The 23,154-nt window shown below is 30.2% G+C and overlaps 1 protein-coding gene across 3 annotated transcripts in view; it reads left to right on the forward strand.

Moving 5' to 3' along the window:
• Window positions 1-23,154, forward strand: part of LOC136982160 (ATP-dependent RNA helicase DDX3Y-like) — a 114,006-nt gene that overhangs the window by 39,448 nt on the left and 51,404 nt on the right. For 2 of the 3 annotated variants that reach the window (XM_067278586.1, XM_067278587.1), the window contains exon 5: window positions 15,544-15,681. The exons of the other annotated variant lie outside the window; for it this stretch is intronic. In XM_067278586.1, the coding sequence (XP_067134687.1) occupies window positions 15,544-15,681 (138 nt within the window). The remainder of the gene's footprint in view (window positions 1-15,543; window positions 15,682-23,154) is intronic. 3 annotated transcript variants of the gene reach the window in all.

Raw genomic sequence — 23,154 nt, forward strand, 5'->3', positions numbered from 1 at the left:
GAGATACTTGATTTTGTTATTTTTCTATAAAAGCTATTATAAACCTTTGTATTTGTACTTTCTGACATAATTGTGTTCACTCTAGTTTAGGGATGGCAAACCTTTTTAAGCCCATGTGCTAGATAGTAAGCTTGCTTAGCTTTAAATATGGTTGTGTGCGCCAAAGTTTTAGACTTTGAATAATGATATTTAAAATAATTAAGCAAATATGCTTTAATTTGAATAAATGATGGGTGATAAACAGAAATAATATGATATATTATGTGCCACATGATTTCTTCAATGTGTCACAGGTTTGCCACCCTTGCTGTAGTCTCATTCAATAAACAAAAAGGGCTATTTTGTTTCATTTTTGTTCGTTTTCTGGTAATTGGGATTTTCTAGTTGTGCCTAAACTTTACACAGTCCATCTGAGAAGATGAACTGTGTAAAGTTTAGGTACATATAGTCACAACACAGTTTAAGGTTCATCCATAGTCACAAAAATTTACACAGTCCATGTTTTCAAATGGACTGTGTAAATTTTTGTGACTATGTGAAATGTTAACCTTAATTACTGGCTGTTGCTCTATGATATATAGTTGAAATTGCATTTTCAAGAATGCAATCTCACTTTATAACATTAAATCTATGGGAAACACAGCCATATACAATTGGTTTTATGGAATGGAAATCTTGCATTTAATATCATCTAAAACCAGAAAAATAAGATTGCAGTATTGTAAACAGTTTGTTTTATTTGTAATTGAATTATATAACAAATATTTGCTAGTATGTCTACTTTGTGTTGTGCTTATAGTTGTTCAAACTATAGGAATAAAGAGGAATGTATAAGAAAATATTTGTTTTTCCTAATTTTCTACACAATAATCTCAATTTAAAGAGTAAATCTTGTAATTAAAAATTCATCAGAATTTCAAGTCAGTATTGCATCCAAAATATGCTCAGAGTATTTTGAACAAGACTACTTTATATATCGATTGTTACAAATAAAAGAAAATTTAATGATGATGCTGTCCTAACAAAATATTCCTTCACTTAATAAAGAAAAATAGGGAGAGAGAGAGAGGAGGAGAGAGAGACAGAAAGTTATACAATAGGAAATGTTGAAAATAAATATCCTGATAACAGAGAAACAAGGTAAATATAATGATTTTCATGATTTTTATATACAGTTATAAAGTTATAAAATAAACATACTAAAAAGGTAACAAGCACATATTCTATAACAAATAAAAATCCAATGCATTTTATTAGTGTTTTTAGTCTTCCAAATTTGGATGAATCTACTTCAGATAACAATAAAAAGATACAGAAATTGTGCAATTATATGGACAGTGATTAGTAATGATCATTTAGTTTCTTCTCAAAAAGAATTTCTTGAATTAAAGAGTACTTTACAGAAGCAAATGTTTTGTTTGAATAATATAACCAATGGTAAAACTGTGAAAGCATTTAACAGAAAATAATCAAATTTTTATTACAATAGTTTGAGACCAATGCTTCATCCCTCAGTCACATGACTAAAAAGTTTGAAATCAAATTAAAAAAGAAAACGTTAAAAGAAATAGCCTGTTACAATAGGGTAAAACTATGATAAGTCCTGCAAATTTCAGAACTTTGTCCAGAATACAAATACAAACTAGAATAATTTTTATAATAAACCTAATAAGGTTAACCAAATTGTAACAGTATCTATTTAATGTCTAAGCTAGAATGAACCTGATAACATTCTGTTGAGTAGAAATTCTAAATACAAAGTTACTTTGTGTAGAAACTACTCAGCAATCAAAAATCAGCAGTAATTTGCTACTCTCTACTCTATATTGGTAATTTCTTAACAAGTAACTGAGTAACAAATACTAAGCACATGAATAGCAAATAGTGATTTGATACTGTTTTTAATCCAAATGGATTAAAAACAGTATCAAAGTATTGGAGTATGTAGGTATGCACTCTCAGAATTTTGAAATGATGTGGCCTATCATAAGCAGCCAATTAACATTAAATTCTATGTTAAATTTGGAAAAACTTTGCCATATACATATTTTTAAGCCAAATGAATGTTGTGACAATGACAATGACATTAAGTCACAAACACAATGTGTACTGTATAAATGGCATAAACATTTTAAAGGCCTGGCAGATAAAAAGCTGAATTATCTATTATGACAATGCCTTGGTATATCATGCTTTTTTATTTAGTGAATATCTGGGAAACATCAATAAACTTGTACTTCCATAGCTTCCCTACTTAATAGACCTTGTTATTACAGACTTCCATGCCTTTATTGAAATAAAAATATTTACTTATGCTGATTTAAACTTGGACAAGATCTTAAGAGATAAAAAGTCCTGCAACAATTGTACACAAGAGGTAATGCAGAATGGGATGCAAAACTGTTTTAATGAATTCAGTAGAAGTATGTAAGAAATTGTCTATAAATTATATAATGACTTTTTTTTTAATGCTTTTCAACTACTATCCTATCCCTCTGTAATGCTTCATAATGCTGTAACACGCATTCCCAACTTCAAAATTACATAATACACACCCTCAGTCAACCTTCTTAATTGTACTAAGAAATAGTACATATCATGGGAGTACTGAATTTTACATAATTTTATTAATTACGTGTATAATATACAAAGCAGTAACATAACAATATGATTTGCTACACAACACTTCAGAAACAAAAATGAATCATTGTTACCTAATGGTTGATTACAAAGATACTATCCTAGCATTACATAATATCTTTGTAAATACTCCTCATCCCCTTGTAATGCTTACTTGCATACTCATTCATTCATATCTGCATTATTTAATTTATGGACAGCCTTAAATGTAGATGATGATTATTTTGAAGGCAGTCTTCTGTAAATACTTTGTTAACATAAACCAAACTTTTAATATAATTTTTATTAAGTTTTGATTCTACCATGTGTATGTATATATATAAATGATGATGATTGTTTTAAAAATTTTTTAAACTTTTTCTGTTTAAATTGATTGTAACTGAAGAAGTTATAAAAAAAAAGCAAAAGTGCTTTTATTTATTTAGTATGTTTATTTTATAGTACTGTTTAGTATTATTTTCTTTATTTTCAAATAAATGTTCTCTAGTGCAGTGTTTCCCAAACTGTGTTCCCTGTGATGTGAAAAAATGTTTTGCAAAAAATTGAAATTACTAAAAAAAAATAAATAATAAATGAATAAATTTATTAGAGAATTGACAAACTTACGAGGTTATGTATATGGGGTTTTTACTATTGACCATTTGACCGTTTTAGAAGAGAGAGAGAGAGGCAATCAGAATTCCTTTCTTCTAAAAGTAAATTTATTCTGGTTAAACATAAGTATGTATCATTTGCATTTTGTGATATCCAGCAAACAGTATTACAAAATAGGTTATCCCAGAGAATGAGTGCATTGGAATGGTTTGAAGGGTCGAGGTCTAGGAGCATAAATATTCAGAAGTATGGATGATGGGAGATGAGTTGATTGGCCAGAGCTTTCAAAATTAATTCATGAAAGCAGTTGATGAGGAACCTTTTTTCATACAAACTGTTTGGAGAGAGCTTGCTTTTTGGGTACTTTATTATCAGTTAGAATTATTGTAAATGACGATGAATACTTATAAGGACTTTCCCAGTCATTCAGACTTCTTAATTTTTATCCTGAATTTATATCTTCCTCCTGAACACACTCACAAACTCTGCTGGATAGTTGATTCATCCCACTATTCAATTGGACACTCAAGCTGTTACCATAAAGTTAATGGTATTATTCAGGATTGATTTCTTTGTCTAGAGAAGTTTTTCCAACTGCATCTTCTATCTCCCTCAAGTTATATTTTTTGTTTTTAACTGCAGTCAGGAGAGTGGTTACTGTTGTTGACAAATGTTATCTAGTTGAAGTATGATCTTGTTGTGCTGCAATTTGAAAAAATTGTAGACCTATAAATTTCTACTGTTATCTGTCTGTCTGTCTTTCCTTAATCTTGAGAACAGTTATATAGATGAAAGACAAGACCAAATATGGAAACTTTAGGGGCAGGAGGCCCCGATTAACTATATACGAACTTCTGATGCTAACCAGAAGTCATATTCTTTATAAAAAATTTCTGAATATTTTAGAAAATCAACCAATAAGAATCTCAAAATATGATCAATTTTAATTAGTTAATCACTGGCCAGTTACATGAATCCATAGTATCTTCATTAGTAATATGTCAGACTTTAATTGGGCTGCAATTTGAAAAAATTGCTAATTATAACCTATAAATTTTCACTGTTGTTTGTCTCTGACCTTTTTTAATCTCAAGAACAGTTAGATAGATGAAAGATGAGACAAGATATGGAAAGGTTAGGGACAAGAGGCTCTGATTAATTATATACGAACTTCTGGTTTGGACTGGGAAATAAAGTTATTTCAGTTCAAATATTTTCTTCAGAACCAAGTTAGATAATGTCAGCATGACTATATTGCTAACAGGAAAAGTATGATGTACAGTACAAGAATAAGATACTACTTATTTGAGATGGAGAGCATATACTTTAAATTAAATAAATATGATTAAAAATTTCAGCCTGGCATTGTGATGATGTCACAATAAGTAATTAATATTCACTTTCTGACATGCAAAAATTTCCTGCTAGTCTAAACAATCATTGTCCTATTTGCTTCTCTAACACTTTGTGTGCTCACACAATCATTTCACACGTACAAATTCCTCAGTGCTACAGCAGGGCTTACCTTACACTAATAATCAAATAGGTTGCAGGACAATTTATTTTGGTGGGTTTTGCATAGAAAAGTATTCATAAAGGTAATTATATCTACCAGAAAAAGTAATATATGCCATTTGCTTGCAATTTAGTCTGGAGTTACACAGAGTGAGGGAAAGGGAGAATTGAACTGATAACATGCATTATTTGGGTGGATGAGACAAAGTATCTCTTTGCTGACTATTTGTGCATATTTACACAATGCGTTGGTTTAAACATTTGGTTTTTAAGATAAACATTCTGTAAATATTTTGAGATAAAAAATATTTCTTCACTGATAAAAAGGCAACCATTTACTTTTCCAGCAAAGGATTTATAGAATAAATGTTTTCAGTTTATTTTATAAACCTGCCTCAGGGTATAAACTAGAAAATTCTGAAATTCAAGTATTTTGTGGTTTAAAACTTGAGGCAGGTTTATAAAATAAACCAGAAACATTTGTTTCATAAACCCTTTTGCTGGAAAGTGTAAATGGTTGTCATTTTACAAGTTATCTCTCCCAGTTTTAATTTTGGATTTTAGCATATTTCACAACTGAACAAGTTTGGGAAATGCTGTCTAAGGTTTTTCTGGTTTGAGTATCTGGATTAAAATTTTGTGAATCTTTTTGTTTTTATTTAGACGTGATACTCTGCTTAAATGTAATTAATGAACTTAAATTTACAAAAAAATAATTATAAATAAAGTTGAAGAACAAATAGTATAATTAACTGATTTTAAAATATTTAGAAGAGTACATTCACGTATTCATTTCAGACTTCTTCAGTTCATTTAAATCAATTTGAACTTACGTTCATCAGCAAGATAAATTTGATATAACAAAATATGTAATGATAAATAAAATAAATACAATAATGAATAAATACATAAAATTATTATTTTTGAAAAATATTGAAAATTACTCTATACAGTAGACCCCCTATAACACTGGTTTATATAGGATGGATTTGTATAACACGGCGGAAAAATTGAGATTGTGTTCGTATAACACGCCAAAAGAGTCTCATATAACATGGTAAAAGAATGAGACAGATTGTCATGGTCGACAGGATTGGTCAAATTTGGACCAATAGTGGACATTGCACAAACCATTGAGTTTAAACGAGCAGAGAACCTACTAAAAAACATTTATTATTCAACAGCCATAAAAATTATATTTCTATTAATGATGTCTTGGAAGTTCAGCAAATTTTTCGCAGAAAGAATAACTTATCAGGAAACACACGTCTGCCGTTCGATGAGCCGCTCTGCGACGAAAACGAGCTTAAGCAATAGCGTCTTCGAACGGCGCACACTCGGTAAGTAATCCTACAATTTTTTGTTTATAGCATAGTTTATATGGATTATTCCCAAAAAATTGTGTGTGTTTTGGAAATGTTCGAGTCAAATTAATCTAGAATTGATAAATTTTATGGAAGAAAGCCTTTCAAACAGCCGTACCCAGTGGTGATATTCGAAATAGTTAACAAAGGGTTCGCTAGCAGAAAATTTTTCCCTGACAATCACTGACAAACGAAATGGAAGTTTTGGCTAGAAATAAATACAATACTTTTTCTTGCGATATATCTAATAATCAGTGGCGTATTTGGAACGTAACAAGCCCTGGGCGAAGACTAGGTAGCAACAGTATATTAGTGCTGTCGACCTTTTTTTTTTAAGGCAGAGAAATTTTTCACCCTGAATGGCACTGCTGATAATAGACGGATGTCATCATCTCTCGAAATACAATATCCTTTTTATTTTGCTGTCCATAGCCCGACACGTGTTCCACAGCAATCTTGTATTATCTCGTGCGCATGAAATTATGGTATCTCATGCGCTCGAGATTGTGGGATCTCTTACGACTGGATCTAGTTTCAAGAACTCTGTTGAATTGATCACGATTAAACCTCATTTTGGTCGAGATTGAAACGGTCGAGAGAGATCGCACCAAGACATGGTCCCCGACCTTGCTCACAATCTAGATTGAAATGCTCGGTGCGAACGGGGTATAAGGCTCTAGTTTAGTAGTATTACAGATATAATCTTGCTATATTTTAATATTTTAAAAAAAAACAAAACCACTGAGAAATGTTTCGTGTGTTTAACAAGGTTCAGAAAACTGAAAATTTTAACAACGGGTTCGGGCGAACCTCTTCAGAAAATTTAACAATGGGTTCGGCCGAACTTGTGCAAACCCGCTGAATATCACCACTGGCCGTACCCCCTAAACTGCATAAGTGCTGGGCTGTGACTGGTTCATGTATTTGTAAAATCTAAGTGACTCATACAACATAGAACGTATCTACCATGTTATAGGGGGGTCTACTGTATGAATATTTGTTGGCCAGTTTGATGGCACTTTCACTAAATTTGCCAACTTGGTTATACATGAAATTTTCAATCATTATAGAATAAGGTTTTGTTGGACAGACAACATGCACACACTACTTCAGCTTCAAACCTTGTTAATCTATCCTCCAAAGCAACTCTATAAACTAACTCAAATAACAATGACCATACAAATAATTTTGAGTCAGTTTAAAGTCTCTCTCCTTTTTAAGATTCCAACCAAAGATAGATGATTAACAAGATGATGATACAAGCAGTACTTTGTTAAAAAAAGACCGACAATATGATATTAAAAAACAAACACACTATACATTTCATGTTGACCTTCTTTTGGATTATCCTATTTCAATCACACAGTATTAAAAATTTTTCTAAACTTCACTCAGGTGTTGTTTTTATACACATCTGCAGACCCCTGGTGGAATATTCGATGTTTTTTGAAATTTTTTCAATGTTATCACACTGTGTATTTGTTCAGTGTGTGTAATTTTTTTAAGTTACTGTGGTGTGGTGAGTGGTTATTTAATTTTCTTATTTAGTTCTATATATATGATCTTTAGTTTGGTCTATGGATAGTTTTCTGTAGATTTTTTTTTTGTAAACTAGATCTTTTAGATTTTTTTATATGAAGTTTTCTGTAATTCTACAAGAATCATTAATACTCACAAGCTTATGGACAAGATTGGTTATGTTTCACTGCAATGATCTATAATACAGTAATACCAAATATACTTCTTACTATATACTGGATGAATTATAATTCTTCACTCCACGAAAAACCTTTATAACATTCCAACACGAGCATAATGTTCCATCTTATCTTCCAATTCCATGATTCCAAATGTGGAATAGAATTCGCTTTGGTTTTTTGTTCCATTCACTGGTATTTGAAATTTCTTATGAACTGTGCCTGAGGAAGACCCTGAAGTGGTTGAAAACATTAGCTGTTGTAGAAACACCTATCACTGCATTATAAAGGTTTTTTGTGGAGAGAAGAAATACAGTAATACCTATTAACTTACATATGAGTTCTATGAATTAAATGTAAAGTTAAATGAAGTGTAAATTTTTCAAATTAACACAAAGAAGAAAGTTGCAATACCATGTTAAATATAAAGGAAAGTAGTAACTATATATATATATATATATATATATTTTATTTTATATTGTCCATAAGTCTTGTGTGTGTGTGTGTGTGTGTGTGTGTGTGTATACACATATACACAAGAAATTATGAAAATGTTGGCATGATTATGTATTATTTCTCATTGATCTTTCCTTGTTTCCTCCTACACTCTAATGATGATCTCATCAATTTTTGCCATAGGTCGTCATCATTTGATATGCATTTTTCTTAAAACTTGTGTATGCCATTAAGCCATTAATTTTTGTTAAACATGTTAAAAGATTCAATAACAAATTATGGAATCAATTTGTGTCCTTATCTTATGTTTAGTATGTAATTTGTCTACAAGGACTTATTTGATTACTAGGACTTGTTACACTGGTGATTTGGTTCTGCAATCCAAAAAAATATATTAAAAAAAAACCAGTCTTTATTTTTCTCCTGAACACACGTTACACAATATCATTGTGTTTTGGACCTGTATGTCTCCTCATTAGCAGGTTTACAAACAACAATTTCTAAAACAAAATATAAAATTACTACAAAATTTATAAAAATTCTCAACATAAAACAGTAAAATAAAACAGTAAAATAATAAAAGACTAAATAAAACTTAGTTTTTTGATTTCTAAATACATCAACGTATAGAAAAGAGTTAATTTTAAAACTCGTTTATTTTTAAGAAATTTTACAATTTTTTAAAGATTATTGTTTTTTAAATAATTTATAAGTTATACCCAAAAATATTATTAGAAAAATGGATACAAAACACAGAAAGTGATAAACAGAATAAAAAACAATTTGTAAAATTAATGTATATACTGAAATTATTTGAGAGAATTAAAAAAGTATTAGAAAGAAAAATAAATTTAATACCCAAAAAGATAAATTAGACTAAAAAATATCATTATAGAAATGATAAAAAATACGATACAACAGAAGAAAAAGGGGTAGTATATTTGTTTGATTGCAGTTGTGAACAGAAGAAAACGTATATTGGAGAAACAAAAAGTAAATTAAAAATACGTATAAAAGAACATATTTGAGCCATCAAAAGTAATTATGCAAATTCTGCAGTAGCAGAACATTGTAATACAAAAGGTTGCAAAATAGATTTGAGCACTATGAAAATAAGAAAAAAAGAAACAATTAAAAGATAATTATATGAATGTATTGACATAGGATAGGATGTTAAAGGAAAGGTCTGACTCAATAGTATAGCCTTGGGAAGGAAAGGGGGATAGGTATGGTTAAGTGGAGAGTGAGGTGGGGTGGGAATGAGATGGAAAAGAGGGAGGAAAGGAGGGTCACAGAGTGTCTGCCGAGAACCAGTGGTGGGATGCAAGTGACACAGAAGGGACTATATGCATAATATACAAGTAAGAGGGTTAGATGCAACAATAACCAGTTGGTGGGGGGGGCGATCTACAAGTACCACTATAACAACAGGAGCCCAGAGAAAGGTGGTAAGATACAGTAAGAGCAGATAGATGTTGATAAATAATGCATCCAATATACAGGGTAATGTTTATTGCAATGGAGATACGTAGTACTGTATTTAAACATAAAACAGCAGATAATCATAGACTAATGGTTATATGTGTTACAAAGGGAATACAAGTTACAGTGGTTATACATAATACAATGGATAGACAAAATACAATGGTTATACAATAAGCTATGGTTGTACTGTACATTTTACAATGGTAGCCTTATATCAATGGCTATATAAATTACAATGGTTGAACATGATAAGAAGGACATCGATGATGCCATAGATAAGATATAATACCAAGATATAATACACTAGGCTGAGTAGCAGTAGGGTAACACAGCAAAGAGGATATGGAGTTACATGTTGCTTATGTTGGTCTGCTGGCAGTTCATAAGTTTAAGGTTGTGTACAAAGTTCGTAAAGGCATGATAGATTTTCCTGTTGTCCATGAAGGCATTTAGATTGCAGGGCCAGTGGTGCCTTTTGTTTTTCACCAGTTGTCTCAAATGGGAGTGGTGAGTAGTATGTTCAGTGCAAGTAAAGATTAGATGGTGGGGGCCATCACCTTCTACACCGCAATTGCACAGACCACTGTCTTTCTTTAAGAAATGACAAAGGTAGGCCCTGAAGTTACCATGTGCCATCAGAATCTGTGTGAGAGCATGTGTAGTATCTAGATGTTTGTTAAGCATCCTAATGTTAACATTAGGGATGAATTCATGAGTGATGTGGCTGGTGTTGCTTTTATCTCACTCTTCCTGCCACCTGAACGTGATGATGATATAAAGATTACTGCAGAGATAGGACATTGGGAGTGACGAGTGGCTGCAATTCATGGCAATATCCTTAGCTTTTTTGGCTAAGTAGTCGGCTTTATCATTCCTGAGGTTGCCGGAGTGTCCTCTTATCCAATAGAAGTTTATTATGGTTGAAACATAAACGATATGGTTCCATATCGACATAGTAAGACAAAAGAATAAAATGAACAATAATTTAGGAAGAGAAATACACCAATCATGGAACAGAATCAACAACAGAGGGAAATGAGGGGGTTGGAGGTATAAAAGAAGAGATAATCTTGTGATAAGATAATGTCCAACTAAAGATAGAAGAAAGATGTAAGTTTTAAAAATGTTTTAAACCACCTTTTTATGGATGTAACTTATATTGATAATTATTATTGTATACAGGATTATTAGAGGTATAATTGGATTTGTGCTACTTATGTTTTTGAATGTTGATGTATTTAGAAATCAAAAAATTAGGTTTTATTTAGTCTGTTATTATTTTACTGTTGGGAATTTTTATAAATTTTGTAGTAATTTTATATTTTGTTTTAGAAATTGTTGTTTGTAAACCTGCTGAAGAGGGACATACAGGTCTGAAACACAATGATATTATGTAACGTGTGTTCAGGTGAAAAATAAAGACTGTTTTTTTAATATGTTTTCTTGGATTGTAGGAGCAAGTCACCAGTATAATAAGTCCTTGTAGATAAATTACGTAAAGATTTATGGAGTTTTTACAAGAAATTTAATGTTTTTCAATTGTTTGCAATAAGACAATTCTTATAATCTACTCACTCAAATTGACATAGTGTAAAAAAAGTTTGTGTATTCAGTTTGTAATAGATATACAGTACAAGAGTCACCATAAAATAACTAAGTTACGATATTTTATTTCTCCTGCAATTGCTAATCTGTACAACATGTAGCACAATTCACGGGCATTTGAAACTACCTTTGTGCTGTGCCTGATGAAGACCCCGAAGGGGTTGAAAACGTTAGCAGTTGTATAAACACACTGGATTGTCAAGGTTTTTCGTGGAAGAAAGAATTATAATTCATCCAGTCTACAGTAAGAAGTATAGTTGTAGCACAAATCTTTGTCATAAAAACTTTTAGATTTTCTAACTGAGCTATGTTTATCAACTAACTACATTAAATAAATTTTTTAAAAATTTACTATTAACTTATCAGGTTAAACTTATCGGCTTTTATTTCTTTTAACTGGTAAATTAATTAAAATTAACACCACAAATCTTAAAATGTTTTGGATATTTTTAAGGCCATCTTCAGTGTAAATTCTTATACAACAAATAACCAAACAAAGCAACTACTATTATGTTGAGATGGATGTTCAAATTTTGGTCATTTCATTTTAGTGGAATATTCTTCTTAATTCATATTTGTAACCTGAATGTTTGGTCAAGTGTTTTCTTTGAATTTTTAAACCATTTTTTGCATTGGAGAATTCAAATAAGAAGAATGATGGATGTACTGCATACATGACCCAATCTACAGAACAAAAATTGGAATATTGGATCTTGAATAAGTTCTTGCTGTTTTTTCATGAAAATAAATGCTTTATTTAAAAAAAGTCATAAAAAACATGTCACTGAAAGTATTGTCCATTGCTACTTTCTCCCATTGTTCAGGCAACATTTGAATTCCACATTGGAAAAATGACATGTCTTTTGAGGCTATCCAAGAATTGACCCATTTTTTGTCATCTTCATAAGAATGGAAGTGCTGCTCAGCCAGGCCATGTGCCATCAATCAGAACAAGTGATAATCAGAAGGGGCAATGTCTGGTGAATATGGTGGATGGGGTAGGACTTCCCATTTAAGCATTTCCAAGTAGGTTTTCACTGGTTGTGCAACATGTGGCTGAGCATTGTCATGTTGCAAAATCACTTTGTTTGTCTCTGCTTGTGTAGTGGCTGTTTTTCCTTCAATGCTTGGCTTAAAGGCATCAATTGTAATCTACAGCAATCTCCCATGATGGTTTCATTTGGTTTGAGCAGCTCATAATAAACTACACGTAGCTAATCCCACCAAATGCAGAGCAGAAGCTTCAAACCATGGATATTGCCGAGGATATTGATGCATGGCCATGCTTACTCCATGATTTTATATGCTTAGGGTTATCGTAATGTATCCATTTTTCATCCCCAATCACGATACGATGCAGAAAACTTCTCCTTTTCTGCTGTTGAAGCAGCTGTTCACATGTGCAAAGACATCATTCGATGTCTCTCGGCTTCAACTTGTATGCACCCAATGTCCTTGCTTTTGAATCATTTCTAATCCTTTCAAACGTTTCGAAACTTTGTGTGATCAACTCCTAATGATTCTGCAAGTTCAGCTAGCGTCTGACTTGAGTCTTCATGAAGTAACAGCGGGGTTGAGGCCTAGTTTTCAGAGTGAAAAGGTGTACGTCGGATGTTCAGTGCTGCTTTCCTGTAAGCCTAGAAGTTTGGCAATGGCCTTTGGAATGTCCAGCACGATTCCACAAAGGCCATTGCCAAACTTCTAGGCTTACAGGAAAGCGTTGATTGTCCAACATACATGTTTTCGCGTTGAAAACTACGGCTTCAACCTCACTATTGCCTCCAATTCCTCGTCTTCAAACTTTTTCAGTGCGTCAGAGCGTTCTTTATCTTCAACATCAAAGTTATTATTTTTGAAGCGTCTAAACCAATCTCTGCATGTTGTTTCCGACAGAGCATGGCCACCGTAAGTCTCAATAAGAATTCTGTGCGCTTCAGCTGCAGATTTTTTAAAAATAAAATAGTGCAATAAAATTTTCCGCAAATACTCTCTTTTTGGAACGAAACTCGACATGTTTAACACAGTGGAAAAAAAGGTTGTTTACACTTCAGCAAAATGACATATACTGAATTTCAAGGTTGCTTATTGTACTTCCTTACAGATGCATCATCATCTAAAAATACATGCTTGCAGTTCTGGTAACACCATCTGTTGGAAAACAGCAAGAACTTATTCAAGGTCCCAATACAAAACAACATAAACAAAATAAAATATAGTGATTTCTACTAAGTATATTTAATTCAAAGAGGTTTTTTTTGAAGCAGTGGAAATGGTACTAGTCTTTGAAATTAATGCAATTGGTGTTCCTTTCAGAGAAGTAAATCTCCAATTATTTCAATGGTCTTAAACCACATTTCTGTATATAAATAGATTACTGCAATAACTTGTTATTACAGCAGAGCATCGATTATCCGACTTAATTGGGGACTGGGGTTGGTCGGATAACCGAAAAGTATGAAAAAATAGTGTATTAGGCCTGGTTTAAATACTAGCCTCCCTTTCATGGTCGAGCCAGTGCTGCCAGCTAAAACATGCAAAAATTTAACAAAAATAATATTAAAGTAGCCAAGACACAACCAAATATTGTAGCGCCACATCACTAGTGGACATTTGAATTTTCCAACTAGAATGCGGTCGGTTAACCGATAAGTCGGTTAATCGGGGTCAGATAATCAATGCTCTACTGTACTGGCCAAAGACTGACTTCAACACCACTCTATGACTGGCTAAAGAACTTCAGTATCTGTCTGAAATTTAAATTTTAGACATACTATGAAATCATTTCTAAGTCTGAAAGTTTGTAAGTAGGTGAGGTCCCGTATAACAACAGAATCAGAATTGTGTGTTTCATTCTGATAAAACTTTGCAGATATAATCATATATAATAAATCTTTCTTGATAGATTATATTTGTTACTTGTTTTAATATTATTTGTTCATATAATATATAATAGATCATATATATCATACTGGTGGCTATATTTATATTATAACACATTATATAATTACTAACAATTATAAAAATTCATGTAAGATGTTGCTGATGATACATATTAAAGTACATGCTTAAAATTTTGTTTGAAGTATCTGTAACTTTACAGATTTCATAAAAGAATTCTTTGAATATATATTCATACTGTGTGTGTGTGTGTTTTTTTTTTTTTTGGTAACATAAAAGTTATATATTAAACTTTTTTTGTTGCAATTTTCTTTGGAGGTGTATCTATTTATACAAATAATATATTATAGATCTTTATTAAAAACACTAAATTTATAAACCAGCAAATTTTTATAAAAAAGTTCAAACATTTTCACCTATGTTGAATGGGCATCATCAGGCAAACTAATCCCCAAATGCTGAAACAAACATTGCACTTTTTATAAAAATTTGCTTGTCTATAGGTTTAGTGTTTTTAATTTTAATTTAACCAGTTTTAAGTGGAAGTTTTTTCCTGTAGATCTTTATATTGATTAAAATTTTTGATAATTCATATAAATAATTTCTATTATGACATAAAGATAATTATAATAAATTTAGTTGCAGAAAGTAAGAGCAAAATTTGCAAAATATAACTATTGAATGGAATGTACAACTTTACCATAAAACTAATTCATAAATTTGGTAAATAATGATATTAAAGTAGGGCTTTATAGTTCCTCTCTTAAAAAAAATCCAAACATTAGATATGGTTGTCATGTCCATTTTATTAATACATTTCTTTGATTGGTTGATTTATAAAACATGTTGATGCTGGTTTATATTAAAGGTTGTTTATTTTCATCAATTAGTTTCTTATTTACTTACCTTGCTTAATGTCATTAGGTGGTTATTGTTATCAGTGTAGGCAAGACCCAAAGCAGTTATATTAAGTGGATTCTACTATATTAATATTTTTCTATTGAGAAATTAAATATTCATGCTTTTATTATTATTTAGAATTGAGGATTAATAATTGGAATCTAATGTTACTATATCATTTTGTATTATAATAAACTGATATTATATTATAATACATTTATTGCTACTTTAAATAAGAATTACTATAATTTATTAACGAAAGGATTTGTGTAGAAATTCTGTGTCATTATTAAAATAGTTATTTATTCTTTTTAATAAATAAATTAAATATTTAATATATATGTTATTTTATGTAAGTATTATATGTATAATGTGTATTTAATAATTAGTTGGAGAGATGCTGAAAATACAAGAAAGCAAACAAGAGACTGTAGGGGAATGTGGGATCAGAGAAATGGTACTGCTACATATGAATCAGATGATGGAGATTGGAGTCATCCGTTACCACGTGATGAACGTATTGAAAGGTATAACATCAGCAAGAATTGTATTTCTATTTATTTATAGATATCAACATTTCAAAAGAATAACTATGAATGTAAAACAATTTAAAATTAAACAATGTAAAACAATTAACAAAATAAAGCAATTTTAAAAAACTTGTTTATTTTAAATTGTTTTGTAATTATTAGTAGCTGATATATTGCACAAATCTGTTTTGTTTTTTTGTGCTATTTGAGCAACTGTCTTTATTCTTTGGTTCAAATTTATATAAAATAGTCATTTCACATTATTATTATTCTATTGTTAAGTTCTTCATTCCAAAAGGAGTACTACACTGAAAATACAAAGAAGGTAAATAAATACGAAAACAAAACAATCAATATTCTGCTTTGAAAGTAAACAAAATAGAGGAATGCTTAGAGATTAGAAATTACAAAAAGTTACTTTTTCAAAATTTTATTTGTCTAATGGTAAAATATTTCAAAATGTGGCTTCTGAATGAATTTATCAAGTGGACAAGGTCACCTGATATGTAGACTGAAGATTTTTAATTTCAAAATAAGCCTATCTTGGTCATATATAGGACAATAATAAATCATACGTTCAACAATGTTGAGATTAACAGTACCACAGAAGCAAAAGGCAATGTGTATAAGGTTATACATTGGTAGCATCTAAAATTACCATGCTCAGTAAGTAGTTGAGCAGTAGTGTAAATTAAATTTCTAAATGATGATGATAATCTGTATTCACTATTAGGAAAGTAAAGTTGTGTTGTTGTTCCAGTTTTACTGCTTAACCTTTGACAATTCTACTTTTGAACAGCATTATTAAAAATAAAACATTACGTTTGCTCACATCCATCTCTCAAGAAATTAGGATTCTGTGTCTGCACTTCCACAGATCAACATTTTTCTTAGTATTGCAGTAGTCCTGCCAGGACTTCAACTATGCTGTCTCTGTTTCTCTAATACAATGCTTTTTGTTGACCTGTATTCAGCTTCTTGGATGACTCTCAAATGACAATTTTTCTATCTTTGACATCTGTCTCTAAGAGAATTGACATATTTTTTCAGAGTTGTCATTGCTGAGGTCCACCAAGGCACTGCTCTTATCTGAGGAGCTCTTCTAGGATTAGATACCTGTGCTGCTCTTACCAGAATGTTATGAAGTTGTTTCTCAACTTCATAACATTCTGGATATCCTGAACAGTGTTGAGGTGCACTCAACACTGTTCAGGATATCAAAGTTACCTGAATTAAACAATAAGACTTTTTACCAGTTTGCCTTTTTAGGCAGAAAGAATTTCTTTTGTTGAAGCAAAGTCTGCTACACTGCTCAATGTAAATAGCCTTTTCACATAATGCTTAAAATATAAAAATATCAATTTTTTGTATAGTTTTTACATTTTTGATTTGCTAAGATTCTTCAAGATTTTATCACTAAGAAATTTATTTAAAACAGAAGTAGGTAGCTATGAAATAGGTTCTATTACAGAAATATTTGGATAAATTAATGTTAACTTTTGAATATAACTTAAAACCTGTTATGTACATGATGATTATAATTAAATTTTACCTTTTCTAGAGTTTTATTGAACAACCAGGATGTCACCAAATTTGGTAGATATTAGGACTTGGCTCCTGAGATTCCTGGTTCCTGAAATTTTGGAAAATTAAAGTTAGAATTAATTAATTTTCCTGGGGAATAAGAGGAATTTTGTTTATATTGAATACCATAATATATGATTAGAAGGAATCAATCACAAATAATTAAAATCCATCAAACTTGAAATGCAATTATATCATATGCCATCATCTTCATATACAAATGCCAACTTCATCCTTATTAGCTAAAAGATGCAAATTGTTGGGTCATTAAAACAAATTTTGGATTTCTTTTTTGTTTATAAATTGAATTGTTGTTGTTTTATGATTTTTTTATATTTTATTTTTATGTTATCAAGAACTAAAAGAACAAGGAATTCACATGTGAAATTGCTTTGAACTTTTAGAAATAAATTAAATTGCAAAATTCAAAACATGCAATGCTTAATTTAATTATACAAGATGCTTTAAAAGTGGACTTTTGCATTTAACTTTAGAAAAATTTAATTTAATACAATATTACAAATTAGCTTAGTAGAGCTCACAGATTAGGTATTTATTGTCGAGTATATTTAAAAAAAGTTTAAATTGTAGAAGCAATTGCAAAATTTATTTTAATCTTCTTTATTCTAAAATCTGAAAGATGCTATTAAACATGGCCAAAAACATTTGTTCAGAAAAAATTTAAGTTTCTGGATTTTAAAACCTGTATTTGTACTGTTAAAACTTTGTGTTTTTCTAATAAAAGGACCTTTGATACACTTGTAATGTATAATCTCCAAATAATATGGTTGCATGACTTGCAAGTTAAGATATAATGTAATCTTCCAACAAGAAAGCATTAATTAATGTAAATAAAACTGTCAAATGTTATTTGACAGTTTTATTTACATTGATTAATGCTTTGCATTTATGCATTTATTGTGGTTTGCATGTAATTGTGAAAACCATTATGTTACTAATGTTTTCAGTCCCCACCTAGCATCTTACTCAGGTAGAATTCCCTAAAAAATTGAATCTCTCTGATAGCATTATGCATACAGGACATTATAGCAAACAACACAGGTGCACATTATTGGATATTCAACAAAAGAAAAAAAGTTTTAAAAGAAAAGAAAACATTTGAATTTGAATACATTGGAGTCTTATATGCATTCCAAAATAGAATGCTAACATTGGAGAGATTCAATTTTTTAAGGGAATTCAAGTTGAAGATCCTAGGTGGGGACCAAAAATGTTAGTAACATAATGATTTCCACAATTATATGCAAAGCACAATAAGGTTTGTGAGTTTTATTTAAGATACAATGCACAAAATTTCTTCTAGTCTATGCACAAGATAAGAATCAAGAAAGTTATCTACAAAGACAACTGCAATGGATCAGCTTGCTCGTCTTTGTTCCCTGGAATCAGTATTTTAAATCCTAATTTCTCAGAAATGAAAAAAATTTAGGCAATGGAAAAGCATAGTAGGTACACTATTCAAATCATTGGGAAAAGGATTCCATAAAATTTTTAGTTTCAAAAGTAATAGTTTATATATTATAATCTAGGGAAAAACAAATTTTCATGAAATGTATCTGTTTACTTTTTTTCTAGCAGCTGAGAAGTATAAATGCATTATCAATCATCACATGCATGTTTTTGTTGATAGTTCTGAAAATGAGTCATATTACTTGTTATGTACTAATTATAAAGATTTTTCATCTAAATGGGCGTAATACAACATAGCTCTTGATGATTTTGGACACTAAGAATTTGTAGAAAGATTAGCTCTTTGGAAGTGAGATCTGGAGAGAAACCTGAAAAATTTGTATCAGCCCAAATAACAAGGTGTTGAAACTTCCAGTATTAATAGATTACTGGATAATTTGCTAATACTAGCAACATGTGAAATGGTGAACAATATAATATGTTTTATTTCATTGTAAGAAAAGTTTTGCACAAACTAATCTACTTTCATCCATTTTAAACTGCTACCAACAGGTACTAGAACAAGAATATTCTGAAATGGTTTGTATTTGTTTTGACTTTTCTGGCAAGAATAGAAATTAATCTTGCCTTGCATTGGAACATTCTTTATTGGGACGAGATCCAGATTTAATTTGAATGAGACTGTGAGATTCAAAATTGTTGATTTTGGGCTTCTTATGTTTCTTGTACAAAACATTTCATTACACACACTGAATATTTGTTTAATATGGATTTATTTAAAACTTTATAATAAGCTCATTCTTTGTTGAGGAAATCCATCTGATAAGGACAGAAACCTGTTCCATTACCATATTTGATTTGTTCTATGCAAACACTTTGGGTAGACACCATAAGGTTGGATACTAACCTTTGCAATAAGAAGTTCTGATGACTGCCTCTTTTTGGAAAGTATAACAAAATGAAAATGGAATCCATTGTTATCTGAATATTACTTTTGTGCTATAAATTTCCATTGCATAAAGCATTGGAGAACTTGAGGATGTGATCGACAGGATCAAATGGAAGGAGGAAGACTCAGAATGACCAAGGATTGACCTTGATCGAATGGATATGATGATATGCTGTATAGTTCTCTCATTTTACAACTTTAGCAATGAGGATGCCTGAATAGGACAACATTGCATGAAAGATTCAACTTCTCTTATTGCATGATGCTACAGCATTCTATGATATTACTTCAGCATTTTTTCCAGTCGTATAGTCATTTTATTTCCAATATCATTGTGACTTTTAGTTATCTTAAGTAGATTGTTTATTGTGGAAGAGTTTCTAACTTGGCAGCATTAAAGGATATTGATAAGTAGAACATTTTTTCAGCTGTATTACATTCTTTTGTCAAGTGCACACACTAATAAATGCAAATTCTGGTCCATGAAAACCAATGGTCACATTGAACAATATTCACTTGATTGTGAGTGAATTAAAAAATTTTTCGAACTGTGAAAAAAGTTCCTTTTACTTATTATTAACTTTAATCTATCTCTCACTAAGATATTCCAATTGATAACTAATTTTAATTTTCTAATCTTAGCATAGATTTTTTTAAAGATAAATATAATTTATCATTTCTAGCTTAATAAATATAATAAGTTTTGATGACTGCAATAAGTGCAATATATAAATTTAATTTTTTCATTCAGCTTTGTGTTTGTTTATTTGTACCTTGTAATGTCATTAACCTTATAACATCATATTTTTTGTTGCCAGATTTTGAAATTAAAAACTTTTTGTGGAATCCTTTCTTTCATTCTTTGAATAGTATATTTACTAAAATCAAATACTCTTTTGATTGTAAATTATTAATTTAATGATGTTATAACTATCAAATTTGGTGACTTCTTTGTTCAAGTTCCTAGAGCTTCATAAATCCCTAAATAAAGATTGATTAATTATAGCTATCTTGTATATGTCAATAAGAAAGATGTAGTAGTGGCTAAATGAATTTTTATTTTATAATACAATATATTGCAATTGTGTGATTTTTTTTTTTAATGAATTATTTTTTTCTTGTGTTTAACATTTTTTTTTTTACTGTTAAGCATTTAATATAGACAGTATTCTTTTATCTTGATTATTACAATTATAAACAATTGTTTTATTATGTCATTAAACTAATTTAATTTTAATTTTGTAATCTTAAATTATATTTACCTTTAGAAAAACTATACTATCATTTCTAGCTTAATAAATATAAGAAGTTCTGATGACTGCCTCTTTTTGGAAAGTATAACAAAATGAAAATGGAATCCATTGTTATCTGAATATTACTTTTGTGCTATAAATTTCCAGTTTTTGACTACAAAAGTCTGAAACAATAGTAATATATTAATAATGAACAATGCTAATGATAAATAAAAACAACAGTGAAATGAACTTTAATTCATCTCTCTATTTAATCATTAATCACATACTCTGAACCAATTAGTGTTTAGATAACGAAAACAAACATTTTTGAACTCCTTCTAAGTTCTTCATCAGGATTTTTAATGATTCCACCATGGTTCTTCATAACAGCATTTGGAATAAAATTCAAAAAAGAGTTTGAATATAAGTATGAAAAAATTATTAATACCACGCCTGTGCAGAGAGTCGCCCCACCTAGATTCAATAAATGGCTAAACTGTGTTGTCAATTAACTCTTGTCAGACCATTGACAAAACCATTTCCTCTTCATAATTTATGTATGTAGATGTAAAACTGGATTTAAAAATGTGCATAGCCTTCAACCATCTGAGGTGTTCTGTGGAGGGCATAGTGAGAATAAATTTCGAATTTTATTCCAAATGCTGTTATGAACCATTGGGGAATTGTTAAAAATTCTGATGAAGAACTCGGAAGGAGTTTGAAAACGTTAGATTTTGTTTTTGTTATTTACACACTGCAATTGGTTCAGAGTACGTGACTAACTATATCCCGGTGTGGTGTGGTGGTTGTTTAAAGAGATGAATTAGTTTCATTTTTTTTTTATATACAATTTTATTTCCTGTAGCTGCATCATTACCTTCAGTTTTTATCATTGTTTTAGTGATATCAGATCTAGATGTAGGAAAAAGTTGTTAGATAGAAGATTATGATTCTCATTTTTTTTAAATAATAAAATATATGAAAATATAAATAATACAGTAAAAGGTAAAAATATTAACCCATTTTATTTACTTTTTCCCATAAATTTTTTTGTAGTAATCTAAAGTGTCTTGAATTGTTTTTGCAACTTCAGTTCTTTGACAAGTATTGACTTCTCAAACCATGGTCTTCAACAATCTTATCAAAATTTAAAAAGTGATCCAGGACAACAACTGCTAAAATTGTAATAATGTTTCCTGTTCTCTCACAAAGACATTGGATGAATTTATCTGTTTTTGTTAGGGTTTCTCAAACGGGATTCTGGGATCCCGGTTGTTTTTTTAACCTGGGAAATATCCCAGGAAATTTTTCTTATCCCGGGAAATCCTGCAAATTTTTTAAAAATTCACTTTTTTCTTATTTTATGTTAAGGTTGAGGAATTTTGCAAATAGAAAGTATCATTAACTCACGAACTGTCAGAATACATTTGTATTTATTAATTTTAAACCTACTTATTAGTTTTTTTTTTAACTTTTGTTCGTTATGGCAGGTCACAAATGGTCAATACGTAGCTTATTTGTGGCAGGACTCTCAAAATTCTTTACCAGTAATATCTGGAATAAGTGTGATTATGCTGTCTTAATTTTTAACCGTGCTTAGTAGTTTCAATAACTGCGTAACGCCAAGTTGTGCAAGTTGGCAAGGATACAAATGAGTACGAAGTCTGCAAGTATGAAGTTTTTCTTCATAACCTGATTATTAAAGACAAACGAACTGCCAAATTATTGGGCTATGATCTTTCTATTAATGCAGCCGAGGTAGACAAATCAAGAGTACTGGAGAACAAAAGAAGTACTACAATCTCGAAAACAAACTAGAAATTTTTCAGGATACAGATGAAAACATAATATTTGTCTTTTCTTAAATGCATTAAACACAATTCCAATCACATCAATTGAATTGGTAAAGGCATTCTTGGTAGCAAGACTTTTCATTACTAAAATAAGAATCAGATTGAGTGATCGGAGTATTGACCATCTTTGCTTTTTAAAATCTTATAAAAATTTACAATATTTTGTATTATATTTTATTTAAAAAATCAAAAATTACCTTCTAAGTTAGAAGTTTGATCTAAGTTCGTGTTTTTTAATTTTCAACTCAATTCAAAGGCATTTTTGTCGTTGCTGTATGCAGTTTCCAGCAAACTTTAATAAATTTTTTCTATTTGTGAAAATTTTTACGTAATTCAAAGGTAATTTTTAATACATATCTTATACAGCATTATTAATATGATTTTGGAGGATGCAGAACGTATTAAATTACTTTAAAAA

Source organism: Centruroides vittatus, unplaced genomic scaffold (genome assembly GCF_030686945.1).
Source record: "Centruroides vittatus isolate TY-2023 unplaced genomic scaffold, ASM3068694v2 contig_815, whole genome shotgun sequence".
Classification (NCBI taxonomy): Eukaryota; Metazoa; Arthropoda; class Arachnida; order Scorpiones; family Buthidae; genus Centruroides; species Centruroides vittatus.